Genomic DNA, 18,102 nt, shown 5'->3' on the forward strand with positions numbered 1-18,102 from the left:
AATCCACTAACCTTCCCAATGGTTGGAGCCACTGGCACCTCTTCTAGACTGGGGAAACCGAAGCCGAAAGTTTCCACGTGGACAGATGCCCATTGTATAGTATATATGACATAGTGTCCATGTTCTGTGAAGCGTACAGAGTAGAAAATATATCATGTATATAGACAGCGCTTGATTCCAGATTGCTGTTCCTCGAAGACCTTTTCAGCACTCTTCCAGGTTATCCGGCCAAGGCAGGTTTGGCCCAGTGACATGCGAATAATTCTTCTTGATATGGACAACCCATGTCACTTCTTCCTGATTGTACATACCATCCCTGTGCCAGCCGTTTTTGTCGCCCATGTGCCGGACTAGGGATATTTGCCTTGGTAAGTACGCACCACAGTGGGAAGAATTTCGCAAGGACAATTCCTTCTTCTTCTCTTCTTCGGCGCTTTGGTAGTTTTCAGGGGCTTGAGTCTCATAAGAGTAGAAGCCTTGATCCGTCATCTTCATCTCAATGCCACACAAGAAGATTATCATATCTCAGTTGTTCTGGAGACTGGGCTTTTGCCTTCCTTGTGTCCGGGGACGACAGGGCAAAGTGTCAAGAGCCATGTTAGATGGCGGGCTTGTGACTTTTCCACCATTATATAGGTTAAGCTTATAGGTTAAATTCCGCGATTTTCGTGTCTCTTTGGGCTGAAGCCGGATAGTAGATAGAACTGACGGTTGTCAAAAACGCTAGCGGCCTGGGCGAAGCAAACCCCAATCGGCTGCCCTAGTTGGCACCCATCTTCGGTACCGTTCTCGTGGTGACGATGCGAAGTTAGAATCTGGTTTTGTCAAGGATATCGCATGTCTTTTTGTTGGGAGCTTTTCCGTTTTTGTCAGCATTTGTGTCCCTCTAGGCTGCTTCAAGAAACGTGCTAGCTCCGACAGGTGCCATATGCAGTGGGCTGGGCCAGACCCCAAAGGACCACGATCGGCTGCCGTAGATAGTACCCTTCTGTTTGTATCTTTATATGGTGGTACAGACGGTGGCAGGTCTGGATCGATCAAGAGTGCTGTATCTCTTTCTGTTGAGAAGACTTTTAAGGTCTCTCAAGATCACCATACCTCTCTAGTCTAAAGCCAAAGACGTATATATATTCGACGGGGTTAGATGTTCTCGCAGGCTGAGCCAGAGATTGAAACCGCGATCGGATGCCGCAGATAGCACCTCTCTATCCTTCCGTGCCTTTGTTAAATGATACATACTAATATGCCAGGTCGGGGTCTATCAGTGCTGCATCTCGTTTGTTGAGAACTTTTGTGTTTTCTCAACGCCTGCGTCCCTTAAGGCCAAAGCTAGGCGTCTTTATAAATTTGACGGAGCGCAGATGCACTAGCGGCTTGGGTCAAGCAACCCCGAACGGCTGTTCCAGATGCCATCCTTTTTTCATCTGTATATCTTTTGATGATATAACGTTATTCCGGTTGTCTTCTGCAGCACCTCTTTCGTTAAGAGCTCTCTTGTGAAGCCAGAGATGGGCTATATAATTCTGACACCTGTCAGAAGCAGCTGTGAGAGCCAATCAAATAATCCTATTCGGTGCGTCCAAACTAGAATATCGAACATGAGAGGGCAAAGGAAGGAGTGTGGGGGATCGCGTGCGAACAACACAAACAGAACAACCAACGTAAGCAAAACTATGTCACATTCCTCAGTCACGTCGCTCGCCATCACAGCAGCGAGCTAAGTCTGACAGACAAACCGACCACAATCGGCTGCCTTAGATGGCACCCTTGGTCATCTGCATCATTCTATGATGATAGAACGATGGACCTGGCCATCCCGAAAGTATCGTGTGTCCCTTTGTTGAGAGTTCATCCGTGCTGGGGAATCTGGATGGTTTTAGTTTTTGATGCTATCTCTTGAGCTATTATGATGGCATAAAGTATGAAGGAGTAACAGAAGGGATAGGGACATACCATAAACAACCCAGCCCACCGCTGCTTAACTTCCTCGCTGTCAGATTCGCAGGCCTCGTTTTGAGCCTATGTACCTAGTATGAAGCAGGATGTGCTTTTGCCTGCGACTGGCAAGTGTCCGTAGTACAGCTCAAATACGTCTTGAACATGGTGCTAAGTAGATCAAAACGATATATGGATGACCACTCAGCAGATGGCTGACTCGAATGCTTCAACCGGGAAAATCAGAAGATATATCTATTAAGGATAGTTCTATATCATAGTTGATAGTAGAATATAATGTAGTAATGATGGTTGTACTACTAGTAGCTGCTTGAAGATGAGGAGAAGAGAAGGAGAGAAGGACAGAAGAGGGTTGGCACCAGGTTTATATATGCCTTCTCACGTGAGTTGTTATTCAATGCTTCTTCGTGAATATAGCATCATGTTGATACCCTATTTTAGGCGAAGTGCACAATTAGCAGTAAACTGAGAAGAGTGATATACCATATTCAATCTCCTAAGGGAAGTGACGGGTTCACTGTGCAATATTCCAGATGCACCCGTGAATTTAGCTGCTACTATATTGCCGGATTCACGCGTCTCCAGGATGGTGGGATTCGCCACGCATGCTGGTGAATTCAGGAAGCAATGGCAAGCAAAGATATACAAACCCTAACGCACTGCAACATTACAATGATGATATATGTAATTCTTGCAATCTGTAGTGAAAAAAATACGTTACTTGCAATGCCAGCGAAGAGTTGTAGCATCCACATCGAAAGCATCCTCCAGGCGTCCAAAACAGGAACAAAAAGCCAAAAACAGGATGTAGTCAAGCAAAAATGCAACCACATTGCCAGAGAATAGGCAGTTACGCTGATCGCATTTTCGATTATCATCAGAAAGTGATATGGAAGGACAAAAAAGAAAAAGAAAAGGTCGTGCCCGGGATCGAACCGGGATTGCTGGAATCAGAATCCAGAGTGATAACCATTACACTACACAACCGAAGTTGATGTCTGGGCAACTACTTTAGCCGATATATTCATTTGTAATACTAAACTAGCTATCTGTTTGGCATTGTCTACAGCGACATGTTCTAACAGCAGAATGTAGGTCAGACTCTCTCTTGGATTCCTCTCCACCACCATGATCCAGTTGACCCACTTTCTCCCTCTCCTTCATCCTCCTCAACTCCTCAAAAATTCCGTGATATGTGAAATTGAACTTTCGGAACCGATAAATCTCCTTCGCTGAGTGCCTCGCCGTAGCTTGCGATGTATTCAGCTGAATCTGCGACGCCCGAGGCCTGCGCACACGATCAAAGTCCTCCAGGATAGTAGGAACGTTCTCCCTTGTGACATGGTCTCCAAGGAAAAGCCGAAACCCCTCTGCATCTTCAATGGCCTGGCACCCTCCCTGTCCCTGATGAGGCGTCATGGCGTGCGCAGCATCGCCGATTAGGACCGTTCGTCCTCGGATATACGTGGGTAAGGGGTCCTGCATGCGGAGTTGCCAGAGCTTAATATTTTCTGCGGCGCTGTAGCCATTACCTTTTTGTTAACGCCCAACATATAGCGTACCAAGGGGAAAAGGGGACAATACCGAAAATACTTAAGTACCCAGTCCGGAAAGTCCGTAAACAGCGAGATCATCTCGTCTCTGTCACCTGGTGCAGACCACGAGTCGGATGACGCTGGGGTCTTGAGCATATTGTCTGGTGCGAGTACAGCGAAGTTGAGGATCTCGTAATTCCGACACGGGTACATGATCACTCGCCGCTCCGTAGGGTCGAGGGCGTATACTCCCAACAAAGTGCCTGGTTTGCTTGAGTCCATTATCTCCGGAATTTCTCCATTGTGCAACTCGATGACCTTCTCCCGGGACATGGTGAACCGAAATGCAGAGGAGCCCGATGGCTGAGCGGTGATGTATGCGTCGTCGTTGACGACGGGGCCGCGCATGATGGATCGGATGCCGTCCGCGGCTGTTCATTGTTAGTATTGCAACAAAGATATTATCCAATACCAAGTAGACCAGAGAAAAGGAAATATAGAACGAACCAATAACGAGATCCGCCTCAACCACCTCCCCATCCTCCAATATCAATTTCCCCTCATCAACATCTCCACCTACAATTTTCGCCCCAAATCGCACTGTCGCCGGTTCACCAGTCAACCCCAACTCTTCCGACGGCGCCGTAGCTAACCTCAAAAGCTCATCTCGCAGATCCATCCGATGATGAAATAACCAGTCTGTCCCGAACTCCTGGACGTAATCGTGGATGGATTCCCGCGTGAGCTCGCCTTGCTTGTTGTACGACAGTACCCGAGTTACTGGGATAGAGCACGCGCGGCGACGATCAAAGTCTACACTGTTGAGGATGTGCACGGCATTGGGGCCGAGGTTGATGGCGGCCCCGGCTTCGGCTTTGGCGGTTTCGCGTTCGTAGATGGTCACGGTATGTTGCTCACGGAGGATGCGGGCGGCGAGACAGCCGGCGAGGCCGCTGCCGATTACGGCGACGTTCAAGCTGTGTGGTGTCATTATTTGGTAGTTTGTTGGAGTAGGGGATGGTTTGGGAGGGAGGGAGGAAGGAGGGGATAGTTGAAGACAGGGATGGAGGGTGAGGTCATGGGACGGTTCGGTTGGTGATGCATGCCCTTGCGGGTGTGTCTTGCATCTGAATGATCAGGGGGGTAGGGGAAAGATGCAAGGGTCTGTGAGGAACTTTCTTGAATTATGAAGAGTGATTCGTTGGATGCATGTAAGAGTTTGGGTATACTTCAATGAGAACGTCTGCTAATTGGTCAAAATCCCACCCTCATTACCCCAAATCCAGCTCAGGTATACATTAACAATAAGAGTATCAACAGGATATACTATAGATAACGCCAGCGCCATCGCCCAAACAAAACACTGAAATCCAGTATCATATCTCGTAAGCTCCCCTCTTCATCACAGCCTTCAAGACATCGACCACTTCATTCCTCTTCTCCTCTTGCCCCAGCATTTCCAATGCCCTTCGCCCCAACGATGCCCCATCACTATCCGCCTTGTCCTCACCAACTGTAAACGTCTCTCCACTATCAGTAGTCATGTTTAGCCCCGCGAAGGGATTGGTCCCATTGGGATGCAAGATGCCGCTTAGGGTGTTGCTGATCAGCGACCCTAGCGGCACTTTTGCCGTCATGGTCAGATTCTTCATGACCTCCGTGTAGTACGGGACCTGAACGCCCTCATACTCGACGTTCGCACCGACGGTCGTGAGACTCAGGTAGCCTTCTTTGATGGAGTCGCTTTGTTCACTTAGTATAGGCCCGATGTTTTCGATGAGTTTGCCGAGATCCAATATCCCTCGTACGGGTGTGGAGTGGTTGCCTGGTCTAAGCACGAGGTTGTTGAGAGTGCAATTTCCGAGGGTGAGGTTGCCGCTGAGGAGGTTCATAGTGGTGTTGCCCTGGTTATGGGTTATAATCTGATTACAGTGCATGAAACGATAGGAAGACTCACGATTTCAAGAGTCATCACGGACGGGTTGGGGAGGGTAGCGTTGGCGATCAAGTTGGTACCGTCGGATTCGGCGGGAAGAAGTAGTTTTGGATCAGAGATGGAAAAGCCTGCAAAGGAGTTGAGGGCTGTCATGTTGAAATAGGGAATTAGCAGTTGATAAATATATTGGGAGGAGTAGGAGGCGCACTATTTTGCTTAATGTCCTTGTTCAATGTGATCTTGGACTTCAGCTTCCCGATGTAAGCAGTGACGGGGGCCTTGACGGACAATGGAGCATGAGGCTCGAAGACTACACTGCGAACATATTGTGTCCATTGGTAGACATCCAAGGGAGTAAATTGGTCATCCACGGTGAGGGTTGTGTTCCCATTGATTGTAGCGCCGTCCATGTACAGCTTTGCCCAGGTGTTGTTCTCCGGGAGAAAGCGATTGAAGAGGGAAAGTGTCAAGTTATTCATGCGTACAGGGAAACTGATGGGCAAGTCCAGGGCAGAATTGATGCTGAGCTGGATGGAATTGGGGCGTGGTTGGAGCACGTCGGCGTGAACGAGGACGAGAGTACCATTGTCCAGAACTCGCTGGGCAATGGCGGGAATAATCAAGCAAAAGCTGATAAATCGTCAGTTATCGCCCAAAACAGGATGAAGACGAAATAGAAAGAAGGGAAGCATACAAGATGGGCAGAAAAATCACCAGGAAGATAATGCCCCAAAATGCATAGCAGCACCAGAACCGAGCCCAATGGCGACGCAGAGTCTGCGATCGCGTACGCTTTACCGGCTCCAACGAGATGGAATGGGCCGTCTCAACATGTTCGATTTCCAGGCCTTCGGTGGGCAGAGGACCACGGTGGATACCCAGGGCGTATTTGGCCTCCTTGGAGGTGAGATAGGTTTTCTTCTCGTCCATGGTGATGTGGCCCTTGCTGCTGGGACGGTCGCCGGCGAAGAGGGGCGGGAACCGGGGTGCTTGATCTGATATACTAACGGCTGATAGTATGGAGTCATTGGCAAATCCACCGACTAGCTAAAAAACCTCGCTATCGTCGTGATTCTCGTATACACCTGCCGCCCTCGGAATGCAACCCTCAAGCCCCTGCCATCTCTCCGCAAGGATCGTCCCGGAACCCGTCGATCAGTGTAAGTGGGAAATTGCAGGCCCAATGATGACCCATGGACTGGGTTCACATGCGGCCTGGTCAGGGCGACGATCCGCCCGACTATTGAGAACCGCGGTTGAACGTTGTTTTTGGAGTCCGGTTTTGGTGGCCGCTTTTAGGGCATCGCTCGAATTTGGGATGAAACGGGGGATGATCCACTGCATTCTGGGGACTTCGGACTCTTTGCCCGATGGGGATGCGGGGATGCTTATCCGCAGTCGTTTGGCAAAGTAAATCCTTGGTCAACTGATGCCCTGCTGTGAGAGGTTTGTTGGTCTATCTATTCGCAGGATTGTTGATTGATATGCTTTCTCGCTTGCAGGCCGCGGATGTGCCTGTGCACGTATATTCTCGTACCCTCCTGCAATGCTGCTGCACCGGCATGTGCATCGAGCTGCTCTTATCAGCGGAGGCCATTAACCACCAATTTGATTTAATCGCACCTGTCAGACCAAAGTAGTAAACCACGCAGCTACTGACTACCACCCATCCCCTAATCAAACAACCAACTCACGCAAAATGGACGAAAAAGCCGCCGCCGCAGCATCAGACCGCATCTCCCCGGTCTCCTCCCAAAGCACCACTGTGACCAGCAACCATCTCGAAGCCCTTGATAAGCTCGAAATTCTCCCTCAAATCCTCCAAGAAGGCATTCTCTTTGCCGGCTCCGGCGCCGCTCTCCTCCTCCAGGCGGCCTACCCCAGCATCAAATCCGCCTTCGAGGAGGCCAACAGAACCAAGACCGAAACCATCACCCCAGCCAACACCAGCACCGACAGCAACCTCGCCAACGATCTCAGCAGCACCCTTCAAACTGCCCTCAGCTACATCGCCTGCCTTGTCTTTGGCACCAAAGAAGAGAAGAAACTCCTTCTCGACCTCCTTCAAAAAGACAACGCCCCTCTCCCTACCAAACTCCCTTGCGACCCCTACATCCAGCTCTGGCTCACAGCCACCCTCTACGCAACCGCTACCGACTTCTACCAGCGCATCTACGGCCGCGTTGATTACCGCACTGCCGAGAAAGCCTACATCGAATTTACTACGATCTTGTCCTGTCTCAACATCGCCAAGGACGTCTGGCCGCCCACTCGTCAGGCGTTCTGGACGTACTGGGATGACCAGATCGAGCGGTTGAATGTCAGCGGGGATGCGCATCTCTTCGCAAAGGATCTTCTGAATCGGACGGATATCCCTCGCTGGGTTTCGACCGTGAAGCCCTTGCTGAGGGTCATTACGATCGAGATGCTTCCGCCTCGGATTCGCGAGGCGTATGGGCTCAAGTCGTCGGCTAAGACGAGGGGATTGTATCGCGGGACAATGGGGTTCTCGGTCGCGGTGTATCCGGCGCTGCCTGCGTCGATGAGAGGATATCCGTTGAGGTATTATTTGGGGGAGTTGAAGGCGAAGTTGAATGCTTAGTTAGCTTTTCTTTTTCTTTGTTCTATTTAGTTAGCTAGGATAGTTAGGTTTTTGCTATGGTCCCGGCTAGTGATTCGGAGTATTAGGAGCAATTGAAGCAATAATATCGTTATCATCATTCTCATTCAGTTTACTATATCCTATATACTACTACCTGCATATCAAGCAGTCTTCATAATCGCCGTCAATAACGCCGATACATCAGTTACCAACTATACCCCATCCATTAGCATTACACTCTCTCACGTAGTACAGTCTGAAGGAAGAATAGAAGCTTACCGGCAACGCATCCCCAATCAACTCACTCGTCTCATTAACAAACGACGTTGTCAACAACAAGTCCGCATTATCGATAATATTCTGCAACTTGTCGATATTGCTACTCGACAACAACTTTTGCAGATTCTGAGGCGTATCACCGCCCAGTAGCACTGCTGCCCCCTTGACGATCGTTTCCAGGTTATCGACTGTGTCTTGACTGAGGAGTTCCTTTAGGTTGTCAATGAGGGACGGGAGGTCGGATAGTAGGCCTGTGGATTGGGGGCTTCGGGGGCCGACCGGGTTGGGATTGGGATTGGCGAGGGTTAGGGAGATTGGGGCGAGGGTGGTGCTGAAGAGGAGGAGGTGTTTGAGATTCATTTTGATTTTTGGTGTTTGGTTTCGGATTCGGGGTGTTAGGGTTGAGATTGGATGGATTATGAATTGGTAGAGGGGTTCAAGATAGTTACTGTTGTGTGTATAATTATATGGACTGTGGCTTTATACTATTATAGGGGGGTAATTAGTAGTATTTCTGGGCTTGCTTATCGGGCCTAGAATTGAGTGAGACTGACTAGTACTATGTAGTACTAGTAGTTAGAAGATGTTCGAGATCCCTTGCCTTGGAAGAGGGAGGGAGAGCGGGCTTTGTTGTTGGCCACCATGCCAAATACTACCTCCGAGGATAATCGTGTTCCTAGTTAGGGAGAATCTGACCTACATGTGAACCGAGCAAGGAAAGGATAAGCTCTTGCGTTCTGATGTCTAGTAACTAGTGTATGCTACGCTACGCCACCGTTAAATATCAACACCCCGCATCTTAGGGCTCACTAAACTGTCGATCACCCCCGGCGTGGCCCAATAGCGGCGTGGTGCCTCCCGCAGGAGCAGGAACCAGTTAATCTTTTACTGTGGCGGAGGGAAAGCGGGAGAGGGGAAACAGGAACATGAGTTTGTTCCTCGGACCGAACGGTACATGTGATTTTGCTTGTTCCTTTAGCGAATGCACGATGGATGTGTGGTATCTATCTTGCAGGATGAGGAGGGGGGGATGAGATACTTTGATCTTGAGTGCTGGGTTGGGTACGTGCGTCTAGATGCATGCATGCACCTCCTCTCGTCTCGTGTCGTGCTCGGAGATATATCTGGATTGGAATAGTGTGGTATCATAGACTGGGATGTTCAGCGATTGTATTTGGGAAGATCTAATCTCATGTTCATCACCCAGTTCTTTGGTGGTAGCTAGCTTGTTGTTGGTGTGGTTGCGGTTCTGGCCGTTCTTGGCTTGTGCGCAAAGTGCCATGTTTCTTTCCCTTTGGCCAATTTTGAAGTGCTACTGGCTCGATTAGTGCAATGGTGATTGTCAATGGGAAATTAGCTATGTTTGGAGCTAGATTGTTTTTGGAATAAGGATGTTTTAAGTACTTGGATTGAGTGAAAGCTCCTTTTTGGACCTCCTGGTGGGTTCTCATTATTGGGTTCGGGCGGCTCTTGCTATACTTAGCAACGGCATTTCTAGAAGATGAACGCGATGTGCGGTTTCAGGGTGATCATTAGGCTGGTGAGACTGGATTATTTTGAATAAGTTTTAGTCTTATCTTTGATGGAGTTGATGGACGTGCATGAGGTGATTGATGTTATAAAGGGAAAATGCCCATATTTGGATGGCTTGAGGTTGTTGGTTTGGTGAAACAGTAATGGTGAGACGACTAAACAGTTTTCTAGTAATGATAATCGAGCCAAATATAACGCTAAGAAAACGTTTACTCGCAGCAAAGTTTCCTTCTGGCGATTCTTAGTCTTGCGGTATTCTGCAGGCTGCAGCATCTCTAGAAAGCATCCGGTCGTGAATGTTACTTTCACCGAGAGAGTCGACACAACACACTACGGATGAGGCCCTAATTGCAGAATCGATGAATTAACAGGCAGAGTTTTCAATAGGGAAGAATAGATAGGCAGAGTGATCTGCCTACTCCGTCCGTTTCCTCATCGATCATGAGTGCCGCCAGCGCTGGTCCACGACGAGATATTATTCGAGCGCTCAAGTAAGTGCTGTAAGAGTCACAACTAGAGCCCCGTAGCTCTCTAACAGGATACTTGGACTTGAATATCATAAAATCCCCGAGTTTTGTTCTCTCATCGCCATACTGCAACAACGACATGCATTTTTGGATAGGTGCGGGCCGTCCAAAAATCATCTTTCTTATCTAAGCTCTGTCGCAAGGGTTTTGGATGTAAAGGATCAGAGGCCCCGAGTAACGAAGCCTTCAAGGGTATGTCAATAATTTAGAAGAACCTGAATGTAGCTGCAGGTCACCTCTATAGTGGCTATAGCTATTGCATCTTTACATGGAGGAGTCACCACATCCCCGAGTTCATCTTGGTTATCTATATCTTGGAATAGAGAGTTCCGCCTGTCTTGCCACTTGATAAGCGACATGATATGACATAGGACAGACGTTCTGGCAGTGGGTGATTGAAGATGGAACTACTTCGTGCTGTGCATGTAGTCTTTGAAGCTGTCATTGTCTTCATTTGCAGCGAGGTCACTCTGTGCTGCTCTGTGGTGTCTATGTTGTCAGTGAAGTCCAATCCGAATCTAGAGTGGACAAAACGCAAGAATGTAACTGTCCTGGCAACGAGGAAACCACTATAACACAAATTTACATACATACATTTGCCGATAGATCAATAGTATCAAACCAAGTGCCCATTGGACCTATAGTATCTATGCACGTGACCTCGTGACATTTGGGCCTGGCTTCCAGACGCATTCATTACTGACGCGTTAAACCTCCTTCAGTTTTGGTATTACTCGCGGGCGGCCAGCACATCCTAAATCTGCTGGGGTTTACAATGAAATAATGCTACGAGATGCCAGATAGACTCAAGCGCAAGGCCACTGATGATCCTCAGTGTCCTTCTGTACGGCCTCGCGGTCACTTCAGGCCGCAACCAACGATAAGATGGTCAATCGAGCCCAATTCAATTGAATCAATCTTACGCGATAACAGTCGAGACCGCCTATATGTTCCTCCAGTAGCCTGGACTTTGAGACATTTGCGGCTCTTGGGCTGCAGGTTCACTCTGCAGACAAGCAAGAGGAAGGAGCGCCCAACCCCCCAACTTGTATTATTGGGTTCACCCGTTCACAATCTCCGAAGACCAAATCTGCCTGCAGACCTCCGTCGTGCGATGTTGCAGTTTGGAGGGCGAAGGACGTCGGAGGTCAAGAAAACGGCTATCAAAGAAACAGTTGGCGCCTATGGTTTCTCCCGTCTCAGGTAATTGACTTTGATGCCTGCCCTCGACTGACCTTGCTAACAGCCACAGCTATGAATCTTTGTCTTTCAACTTCCGCCTGCAGCCTATCGCGAGTGTTTGGACAGAGGGCGTATTCTCCCGCAACTCCACTGGCCCATCTCTCGCCTATGTCACATTCGATGGAATACAGTCCCGTCGGAGCAAGTTCGTACACAGCTCACCGGGAAAGGGATTCAATGAGCCCGTGTTTAGGACATGTGATAAAAAGCTGCGATCTCTTCAGCCAGAACATACTGTCGAAGATCCATATATAATGGGAATCTTAATCGCGCTTGCCCAAGAGCAGCGGCGGCACAGGCAGAGAAATGATCAGCAAGGCGAAGAAGCTGCTGAGTGCTCAATTGAGAAACGTGACGATGGACACATAACCAACAGCACATCTTCTGGCATGCCACCTCGTTGCGGCACCGACCGAAGCCCTCATTACTGTGGCCAGTGTCTCAGGGTATGTAGCACATCACAGGAACACATCATCACAGCTTGTTGAAGAATCTGAAGGTCACCGTCCTTGCCACTTCTGGAGTGAAAGACGAATGTCTATACGTCTACACCGCTTCTATCTCTGTCGCGTTTCTTGGAAAGTTTGACGAACCGTGGCGCTCTTCACCGAGCCCCCCGGTTGTGATAGAATACTATCCTATATCTCTTAGATCCCCTACAAAGTCGTTGAACAAGCTGCACCGAGTACTTTGTGCCGAGCCATGTCACTTTTGTGCCGGCGATAGCCCACAAGCTCTTTGCTGAGCCTATGAAGTTGAAAAGAAGATATACTACCAATTTTCAACGCGAAGCATGAAAGGTATTAGCCCACCAAGGATACTTCCACATGCTTGACGATGCCTAGCGGTCCAAAAAGACCGAGCTTGATCGCGGTTCCCCCAATATGCGGTTCGGAATCTGGTGCTTGTACCTGCTTGAACCCTTAAATAACCCAGCAATCCTTCGGAACCATATTATCTCTTCAGGGACCCATGCGTGGTACGCAAGAGAAAAGCTGTTGGGCCCGAGGTCTGGAAGTCAGACTCGACTTCGTTTAGTCGTCACGAGTTGCAGCCGCCCTGCTTCTCTCCATGCCCTTCTAATAGCATCACAAGGGATAGAGCCATGGAGTCTTTTTTATTAACGATTCACGAATTGCAAGAGAAAGGCTGGGAACCCCGAGTCGGTCATCGATGTTTTGACAGTAACATGACTCCAGTGACGGCCAGACCCAAGAGCAAAAATTTTTCTACCCATACACTAGAGTGACCGAATTTCTCGAGGCTTAGCTCTTTGGTGGAAGGCTTGGGGGGACAGGGTTGTTCCAAGTCCATATCCCTCTTAATGCAGTTGCTTTTCGTCTACGTGATAACCAGAACAAATCAAATGTCTCATGGCTTCTAGTAAAGCTGCGTAGGAATGCGTTGAAATACTTCCGAAGTTCTAAAGAACCCAAAGTAATGGTAGATATGCAGTAGGAATAAACAACCTCGATATTATCAATATATACAGCGAACGGTCATCATCATGCAACGCTCTATGGCAAGAATAAAATAAACGACTGGCAATTCCTACTTGTCAAGTGGTACAATGGCACTCCGAAACTCCAAGTAACCAGTGATGACATTGACGAGTCAGGAATAAGGATATTATATAGCTATAGCATAATGCTAGTTCAGCTGGACGTAGTTTGCTGGGTACACAAATTAGCAAGCTAGTTGTCAATAATGATAGACGGTCATGCTTACCAGGAAATTGTCCCTCTCGTCCGTCAACACGGCCGCTCCACCACTCATTCTGGTTATCCGTTCGCTGTGTGATCTCGATGACATCACCGGCGGAGAAGCTGAGATCGCCGTGCGCCTGAGCTTCATAGTCATATAGTGCCGTGACCGTTTCGACGGGGGCGCTGAATCGAGCGGGCTTAGGCTTCGGCGGCGGAGGGGCGGGCTTGCTCTTTGCTGCGGCGGTAAAGCTGCTGCCTGCAGTGGCCGAGTAAGGCGGCGGTGGGTTCTCGACAACATCGGGATCTCGCTGACGTGAGGCGTAACCACTCTTGCCCTCTTGCGCCAATTTGTCCTTGGGGGTAAGCTTCGAGCCAGGTTTGCGCCCGCCCGTGGCTTTGAAGTGGACGATGCTGAGTTCCTCGGCGCGCTCCTTGACGTCTCCGCGCTTGTTCTCGAACGCTTCCTCGATGTCAAGATTCAGATCGAAGTAGCCGATATTGATGCCCTGCATTCGCTCGTGTAGTGTGTAGAAGACGTTCAGTTGCATGTAGTAAAAGGACTGGAACAGAGGACGGATGAATTCAGCCTCCAGAGCGAACAGCTTGGGCAACTCGTCCTTGAGCAGGTCGTTGTAGTAGTTGTAGTCCTGCGTCGCTTGCTCCACATCATTTTCAGCCTTGTAAAGCGCCTTCTCATCCTTCAGCGACTTGTCCTTTTTATCCTGCAGCTTCTTGAGCGAGTTCTTGTGGCGGTCGTAGTCCAGTTTCTTGTGGTCTCGCTTCACCGCGACTTTGCGGATCACCTTGATTACCTCCAATAGCTGCTGTGCAGGGCTGATGACGCGGGTGTCGATCATCTCTAACTCGGGCACCAGCGATTCTTGGAGGTCCCGCACAATCGCCTCGTATTCCTCACATGCCCGGATACCCTCCGGATTGCCCTCGATTGTATAGGAGCTAGGGTCGGAAGCACGACCGGAGATGGGTTTGTAGAGTTCCGTCATCGCTTTGGAGAATCCGATTTGGTGGTTCAGCATGCCTAGAAAAATGGTCAGTCAGCAAAAAGGAGGGGTGACTGCGAGACGGGGGGGATCCGTGTGTACCATTGATGGCATCGAAGTACTTCTTGGACTCATCGTGCAGTTTCTTGGTCTCTTTTTCGAGTTCTTGAAACCGCCGCTCAGCGTCCAGGTAGACAGGGTCCTTGGTATGCTCGCCAATATTGAACTTGGCCTTGAACTGTTGTGGAGCGCGGACAATGCTCTTCTGAAAGCCCTTCAAACTCATCTCTGATTGGCCGCAGGTCGCCCAACGCCCGCGGAAGGGTTCGGTTTAGGAGAACAGGAGAGTGGTGGTGGTAGGAAGTGGTGTAAAGGGGTCGGGAGACGGTCGCAAAGGCGTAGGAGGGTCGAGAAAGTTGAATAACCAAAGCAGATCAGACCAGGAATCTCGTGGTAGGCCAGAAGTGGGGAGGAAGTGCCTTTTGTTCACGGCAAAGGGACTAGTGAGAACTAAAGAATACTGGCTGCCGGTGACGGTTAGACTGCCATGGTTCGTGGCTGAGCTATGACATAATGCTCTGCCTGCTCACCGTGGCTGAGTTCCAATGGGTGTGGCTCCCCCTTTCTTGTTCGGGGTTGGATGTTGGTTCTAGTTGGGTTCCTGGTCAAATGGTAAGGCTGCAGAAGGGAAAGGAAAAAATATGGAGTAGCCTGGAGACTGTAATAGTAAGTAAGCAAATAATCTATAAGATCAGCCCCTCTCCAGGCTCCAGAACTTTTTCTTCTTCTCTTCTCCAGACCCCTGAAGAACTTCGATCCCAGATGTGGCTCAGGGTCGGATCGTAACTAGGGCCGATTATTCAGCCCGGGTGGCTCGGAGTGTCGGAAGCAGCAGCAGCAGAGATTCTCCATGGCTTTTGCGGTGTTTGTTAGGCACCAGAGTATCCGGTTGCACTAGTGGCCACTATCGTCAACACAGACCTCGACGCCCAAGAATTTTTCCCTCGTTTTCCGCCGGTTTCTGTCACATCAATGGTCCTGTGCCCCGTGATCGGTCGAGCGTTGGTTGTCATGATGCTTTCTTCTCAGCTCGTCAGCCGTCAGCCGTCAGCGGCCAACACATAAGGCTGGGTCCTCGCAGTGGGAAATCCGGGGAAATTCACCGATGACGAGGTTGTCGGCCAGCAACATCAACGGGACTCAATGATTGTCTCACCATGAATGTGGAATGTGCACCCCATAGCTATGTGCCTGGATTCGGCCATCTCTTTTAGGATCTTTCGTCTGATCAATCAATCCAACATGCCTCCTTACATTGGCATGCGCATTGGGCAATGGGAGCCAAGCATAGGATTCCTGGAGATTATACTCTGTAGACTCATCTTAGACCCGTCTTACGTTTACCTCACTACATAAGCCAACTAATCAACTTCTCCGTAGTCGCAGTTGGTCTCCGCGGGAAGCTGGCGAACTCCCCTTATCAAGGGCCCAAGTAACACCGAGACCGAGCCCCCAATGGGGAAATGGCCGGACTATCTGATAAATCCGATCGGGCCTAGCGGGCTCGGCAATGATATAACCGGATCCAAACTTTTTCCCACCGGGCGAACTCGTCGTCCCCCTGCTGTCATCTTCCCTTGGTCATCAACTGTTCATCCATCGTGTATGGTACAGTTGCAAATTTCATTTACATCATGTCTACTATGACCCCTACTGCCTTGAGACAGGCATCCCGGGCTTACGCCCGTCGGCTTTTGTCGACTCCTCATGGCTCTCTGACGGCATCCCTGCCCCGGCGGGTGGTCGCCACCAGCGCTGCTATCCCCCGACGCTCGTACGTCTCCGAAACCAAGGCTGGAAATGCCCAGGTTACGGTGGACACGGCCATCAAGCAGGACCAGAAGGCTTTTGTGAACCAGACTGGACTTAATGCGCAGAAGGTTAACCTTCCTGGTTCGGGCATCTCCGGCGATGCGTCCATGAGCCCTACCGCCGGCATTCTGAAGCAGGCCACTGTTATGGACCAAGGCACCCGCCCTGTCTACCTCGACATGCAGGCAACGACCCCGACTGATCCCCGTGTCCTTGATGCCATGCTTCCCTACCTTACCGGCATCTACGGAAACCCCCATTCCAGAACTCACGCCTACGGCTGGGAGTCCGAGAAAGCGGTCGAACAAGCCAGAGAACACGTCGCCAAGCTTATCGGCGCCGACCCCAAGGAAATCATCTTCACCAGCGGCGCTACTGAGAGTAACAACATGAGCATCAAGGGTGTCGCCAGATTCTTCGGTCGCTCTGGCAAGAAGAAGCACATTATCACCACCCAGACTGAGCACAAGTGTGTTTTGGACAGCTGCAGGCACTTGCAGGACGAGGGATTCGATGTGACATACCTGCCCGTGCAGAGCAATGGATTGATTCGGATGGAGGAGTTGGAGGCGGCCATCCGTCCCGACACTGCCCTTGTCAGTATCATGGCTGTCAACAATGAGATTGGTGTCATTCAGCCCATGGAGGAGATCGGAAAGCTTTGCCGCTCGAAGAAGATTTTCTTCCACACCGACGGTGCCCAGGCTGTGGGCAAGATCCCCCTGGATGTCAACAAGCTGAACATTGATTTGATGTCGATTTCCAGCCACAAGATATATGGCCCTAAGGGTATGGGTGCATGCTATGTTCGCCGTAGGCCCAGAGTTCGTCTCGAGCCTATCATTTCCGGAGGTGGACAGGAGAGAGGTCTCCGCAGCGGCACCATTGCCCCCCACCTTGTAGTCGGATTTGGTGAGGCTTGCCGCATTGCATATGAAGACATGGAGGTACGTTCCACTTTCCCTTTTTAACCTCAGTATTCTTCCCCAGTCAAGATGTTCCCGCGATGATTATAAGCTTTAATATGTATCGATTAACTGAGGCGCCATGGGGGTAGCGACACGCTTTGCGTGTCCCCAAGGCGCTTTGACGACCGTAGCAGGGGTGATGAGTCGGGTTGTTGCATTTGCTTATGGCGAGACAGCGAAATCGATGAGAAATTAGCTGACCAATCTGCACAGTATGACTCCAAGCACATCGCAAGGCTCTCGAAGCGCCTGAGCGACGGCCTCTTGGCCATGGAACACACCACACTTAACGGTGATCCTGACCGCCACTATCCCGGTTGTGTTAACATCTCCTTTGCCTACATTGAAGGCGAGTCGCTTCTGATGGCTCTGAAGGACATTGCCCTCTCATCTGGCAGTGCCTGTACGTCCGCCTCTTTGGAACCCAGCTACGTCCTGCGGGCTCTGGGCAGCAGCGACGAGAGCGCCCACAGCAGTATCCGATTCGGTATTGGCCGGTTCACGACCGACAGTGAGATTGACTACGTGCTCAAGGCGGTGCAAGACCGCGTCCATTTCCTGCGGGAGCTGAGCCCGCTGTGGGAGATGGTTCAGGAGGGTATCGATTTGAACTCGATTGAATGGAGCCAGCACTAAAAATTTCCTCTTTCTGTGTTAAAGACTGACTGCGAGGGCGGTTATATGGTCGTATACCAGGCGCATACTTGTTGTTTCTTTTCCAGATATCAGCGGTGGGATGGCGTTCATATAGTGTGTAACATTATAGGATTGATGACGATCTGTCCAGTCTGTACGAAAAAATGGATATTAATGACCAATCAATTGATCGACCTAGAGAGATGAGTAGTAGTATGTAGACAGACGCTTTATCGGCAACGGATAGTACTCATCAGATGACCTTTGGAGTGACTTCTGAGTGACTTGTGCCAGTCGTTCTCAGCAGGT

At 50.0% G+C, this 18,102-nt stretch overlaps 7 protein-coding genes and 1 non-coding gene across 8 annotated transcripts; 3 read left to right on the forward strand and 5 right to left on the reverse strand.

Moving 5' to 3' along the window:
* Window positions 1-2,871: 2,871 nt before the first annotated feature.
* Window positions 2,872-2,943, reverse strand: BO83DRAFT_t138. The gene has a single exon. It is a non-coding gene; the product is annotated as a tRNA-Gln (tRNA).
* A 76-nt stretch (window positions 2,944-3,019) lies between these two features.
* Window positions 3,020-4,482, reverse strand: BO83DRAFT_436870 (FAD binding domain protein; the record flags this gene model as incomplete). The annotated part of the gene is made up of 4 exons (XM_025535985.1): window positions 3,020-3,034; window positions 3,103-3,475; window positions 3,541-3,922; window positions 3,999-4,482. The coding sequence occupies 4 exons, from the start codon at window positions 4,480-4,482 to the stop codon at window positions 3,020-3,022; spliced, it is 1,254 nt and encodes a 417-aa protein (XP_025388934.1).
* Window positions 4,483-4,777: 295 nt separating this feature from the next.
* BO83DRAFT_443879 (DUF3712 domain-containing protein) lies at window positions 4,778-6,357 on the reverse strand (the record flags this gene model as incomplete). The annotated part of the gene is made up of 4 exons (XM_025536467.1): window positions 4,778-5,395; window positions 5,449-5,573; window positions 5,636-6,057; window positions 6,122-6,357. The coding sequence occupies 4 exons, from the start codon at window positions 6,355-6,357 to the stop codon at window positions 4,868-4,870; spliced, it is 1,311 nt and encodes a 436-aa protein (XP_025388935.1). The 3' UTR covers window positions 4,778-4,867.
* A 769-nt stretch (window positions 6,358-7,126) lies between these two features.
* On the forward strand, window positions 7,127-8,029 carry BO83DRAFT_443881 (oxygenase MpaB family protein; the record flags this gene model as incomplete). The annotated part of the gene is made up of 1 exon (XM_025536468.1): window positions 7,127-8,029. The coding sequence occupies one exon, from the start codon at window positions 7,127-7,129 to the stop codon at window positions 8,027-8,029; it is 903 nt and encodes a 300-aa protein (XP_025388936.1).
* Window positions 8,030-8,190: 161 nt separating this feature from the next.
* BO83DRAFT_436871 (uncharacterized protein) lies at window positions 8,191-8,762 on the reverse strand (the record flags this gene model as incomplete). The annotated part of the gene is made up of 2 exons (XM_025535986.1): window positions 8,309-8,762; window positions 8,191-8,241 (listed from the first exon to the last, which is right to left on the reverse strand). Exons 1-2 carry the CDS (start codon window positions 8,666-8,668, stop codon window positions 8,191-8,193), a joined length of 411 nt encoding a protein of 136 aa, XP_025388937.1. The 5' UTR covers window positions 8,669-8,762.
* Window positions 8,763-11,115: 2,353 nt separating this feature from the next.
* Window positions 11,116-12,438, forward strand: BO83DRAFT_443884 (uncharacterized protein). The gene is made up of 3 exons (XM_025536469.1): window positions 11,116-11,571; window positions 11,615-12,056; window positions 12,110-12,438. The coding sequence occupies exons 1-3, from the start codon at window positions 11,162-11,164 to the stop codon at window positions 12,353-12,355; spliced, it is 1,098 nt and encodes a 365-aa protein (XP_025388938.1). The 5' UTR covers window positions 11,116-11,161; the 3' UTR covers window positions 12,356-12,438.
* A 730-nt stretch (window positions 12,439-13,168) lies between these two features.
* Window positions 13,169-14,603, reverse strand: BO83DRAFT_311538 (amphiphysin; the record flags this gene model as incomplete). The annotated part of the gene is made up of 2 exons (XM_025527477.1): window positions 13,169-14,355; window positions 14,420-14,603. The coding sequence occupies 2 exons, from the start codon at window positions 14,601-14,603 to the stop codon at window positions 13,169-13,171; spliced, it is 1,371 nt and encodes a 456-aa protein (XP_025388939.1).
* A 1,255-nt stretch (window positions 14,604-15,858) lies between these two features.
* On the forward strand, window positions 15,859-17,983 carry BO83DRAFT_377895 (IscS subfamily cysteine desulfurase). Its single transcript, XM_025531111.1, has 2 exons — window positions 15,859-17,136; window positions 17,371-17,983. The coding sequence occupies exons 1-2, from the start codon at window positions 16,012-16,014 to the stop codon at window positions 17,791-17,793; spliced, it is 1,548 nt and encodes a 515-aa protein (XP_025388940.1). The 5' UTR covers window positions 15,859-16,011; the 3' UTR covers window positions 17,794-17,983.
* The last annotated feature ends 119 nt before the right edge of the window (window positions 17,984-18,102 follow it).

The sequence above is a fragment of the Aspergillus eucalypticola genome (genome assembly GCF_003184535.1).
Source record: "Aspergillus eucalypticola CBS 122712 chromosome Unknown BO83scaffold_10, whole genome shotgun sequence".
NCBI classification, from domain to species: domain Eukaryota; kingdom Fungi; phylum Ascomycota; class Eurotiomycetes; order Eurotiales; family Aspergillaceae; genus Aspergillus; species Aspergillus eucalypticola.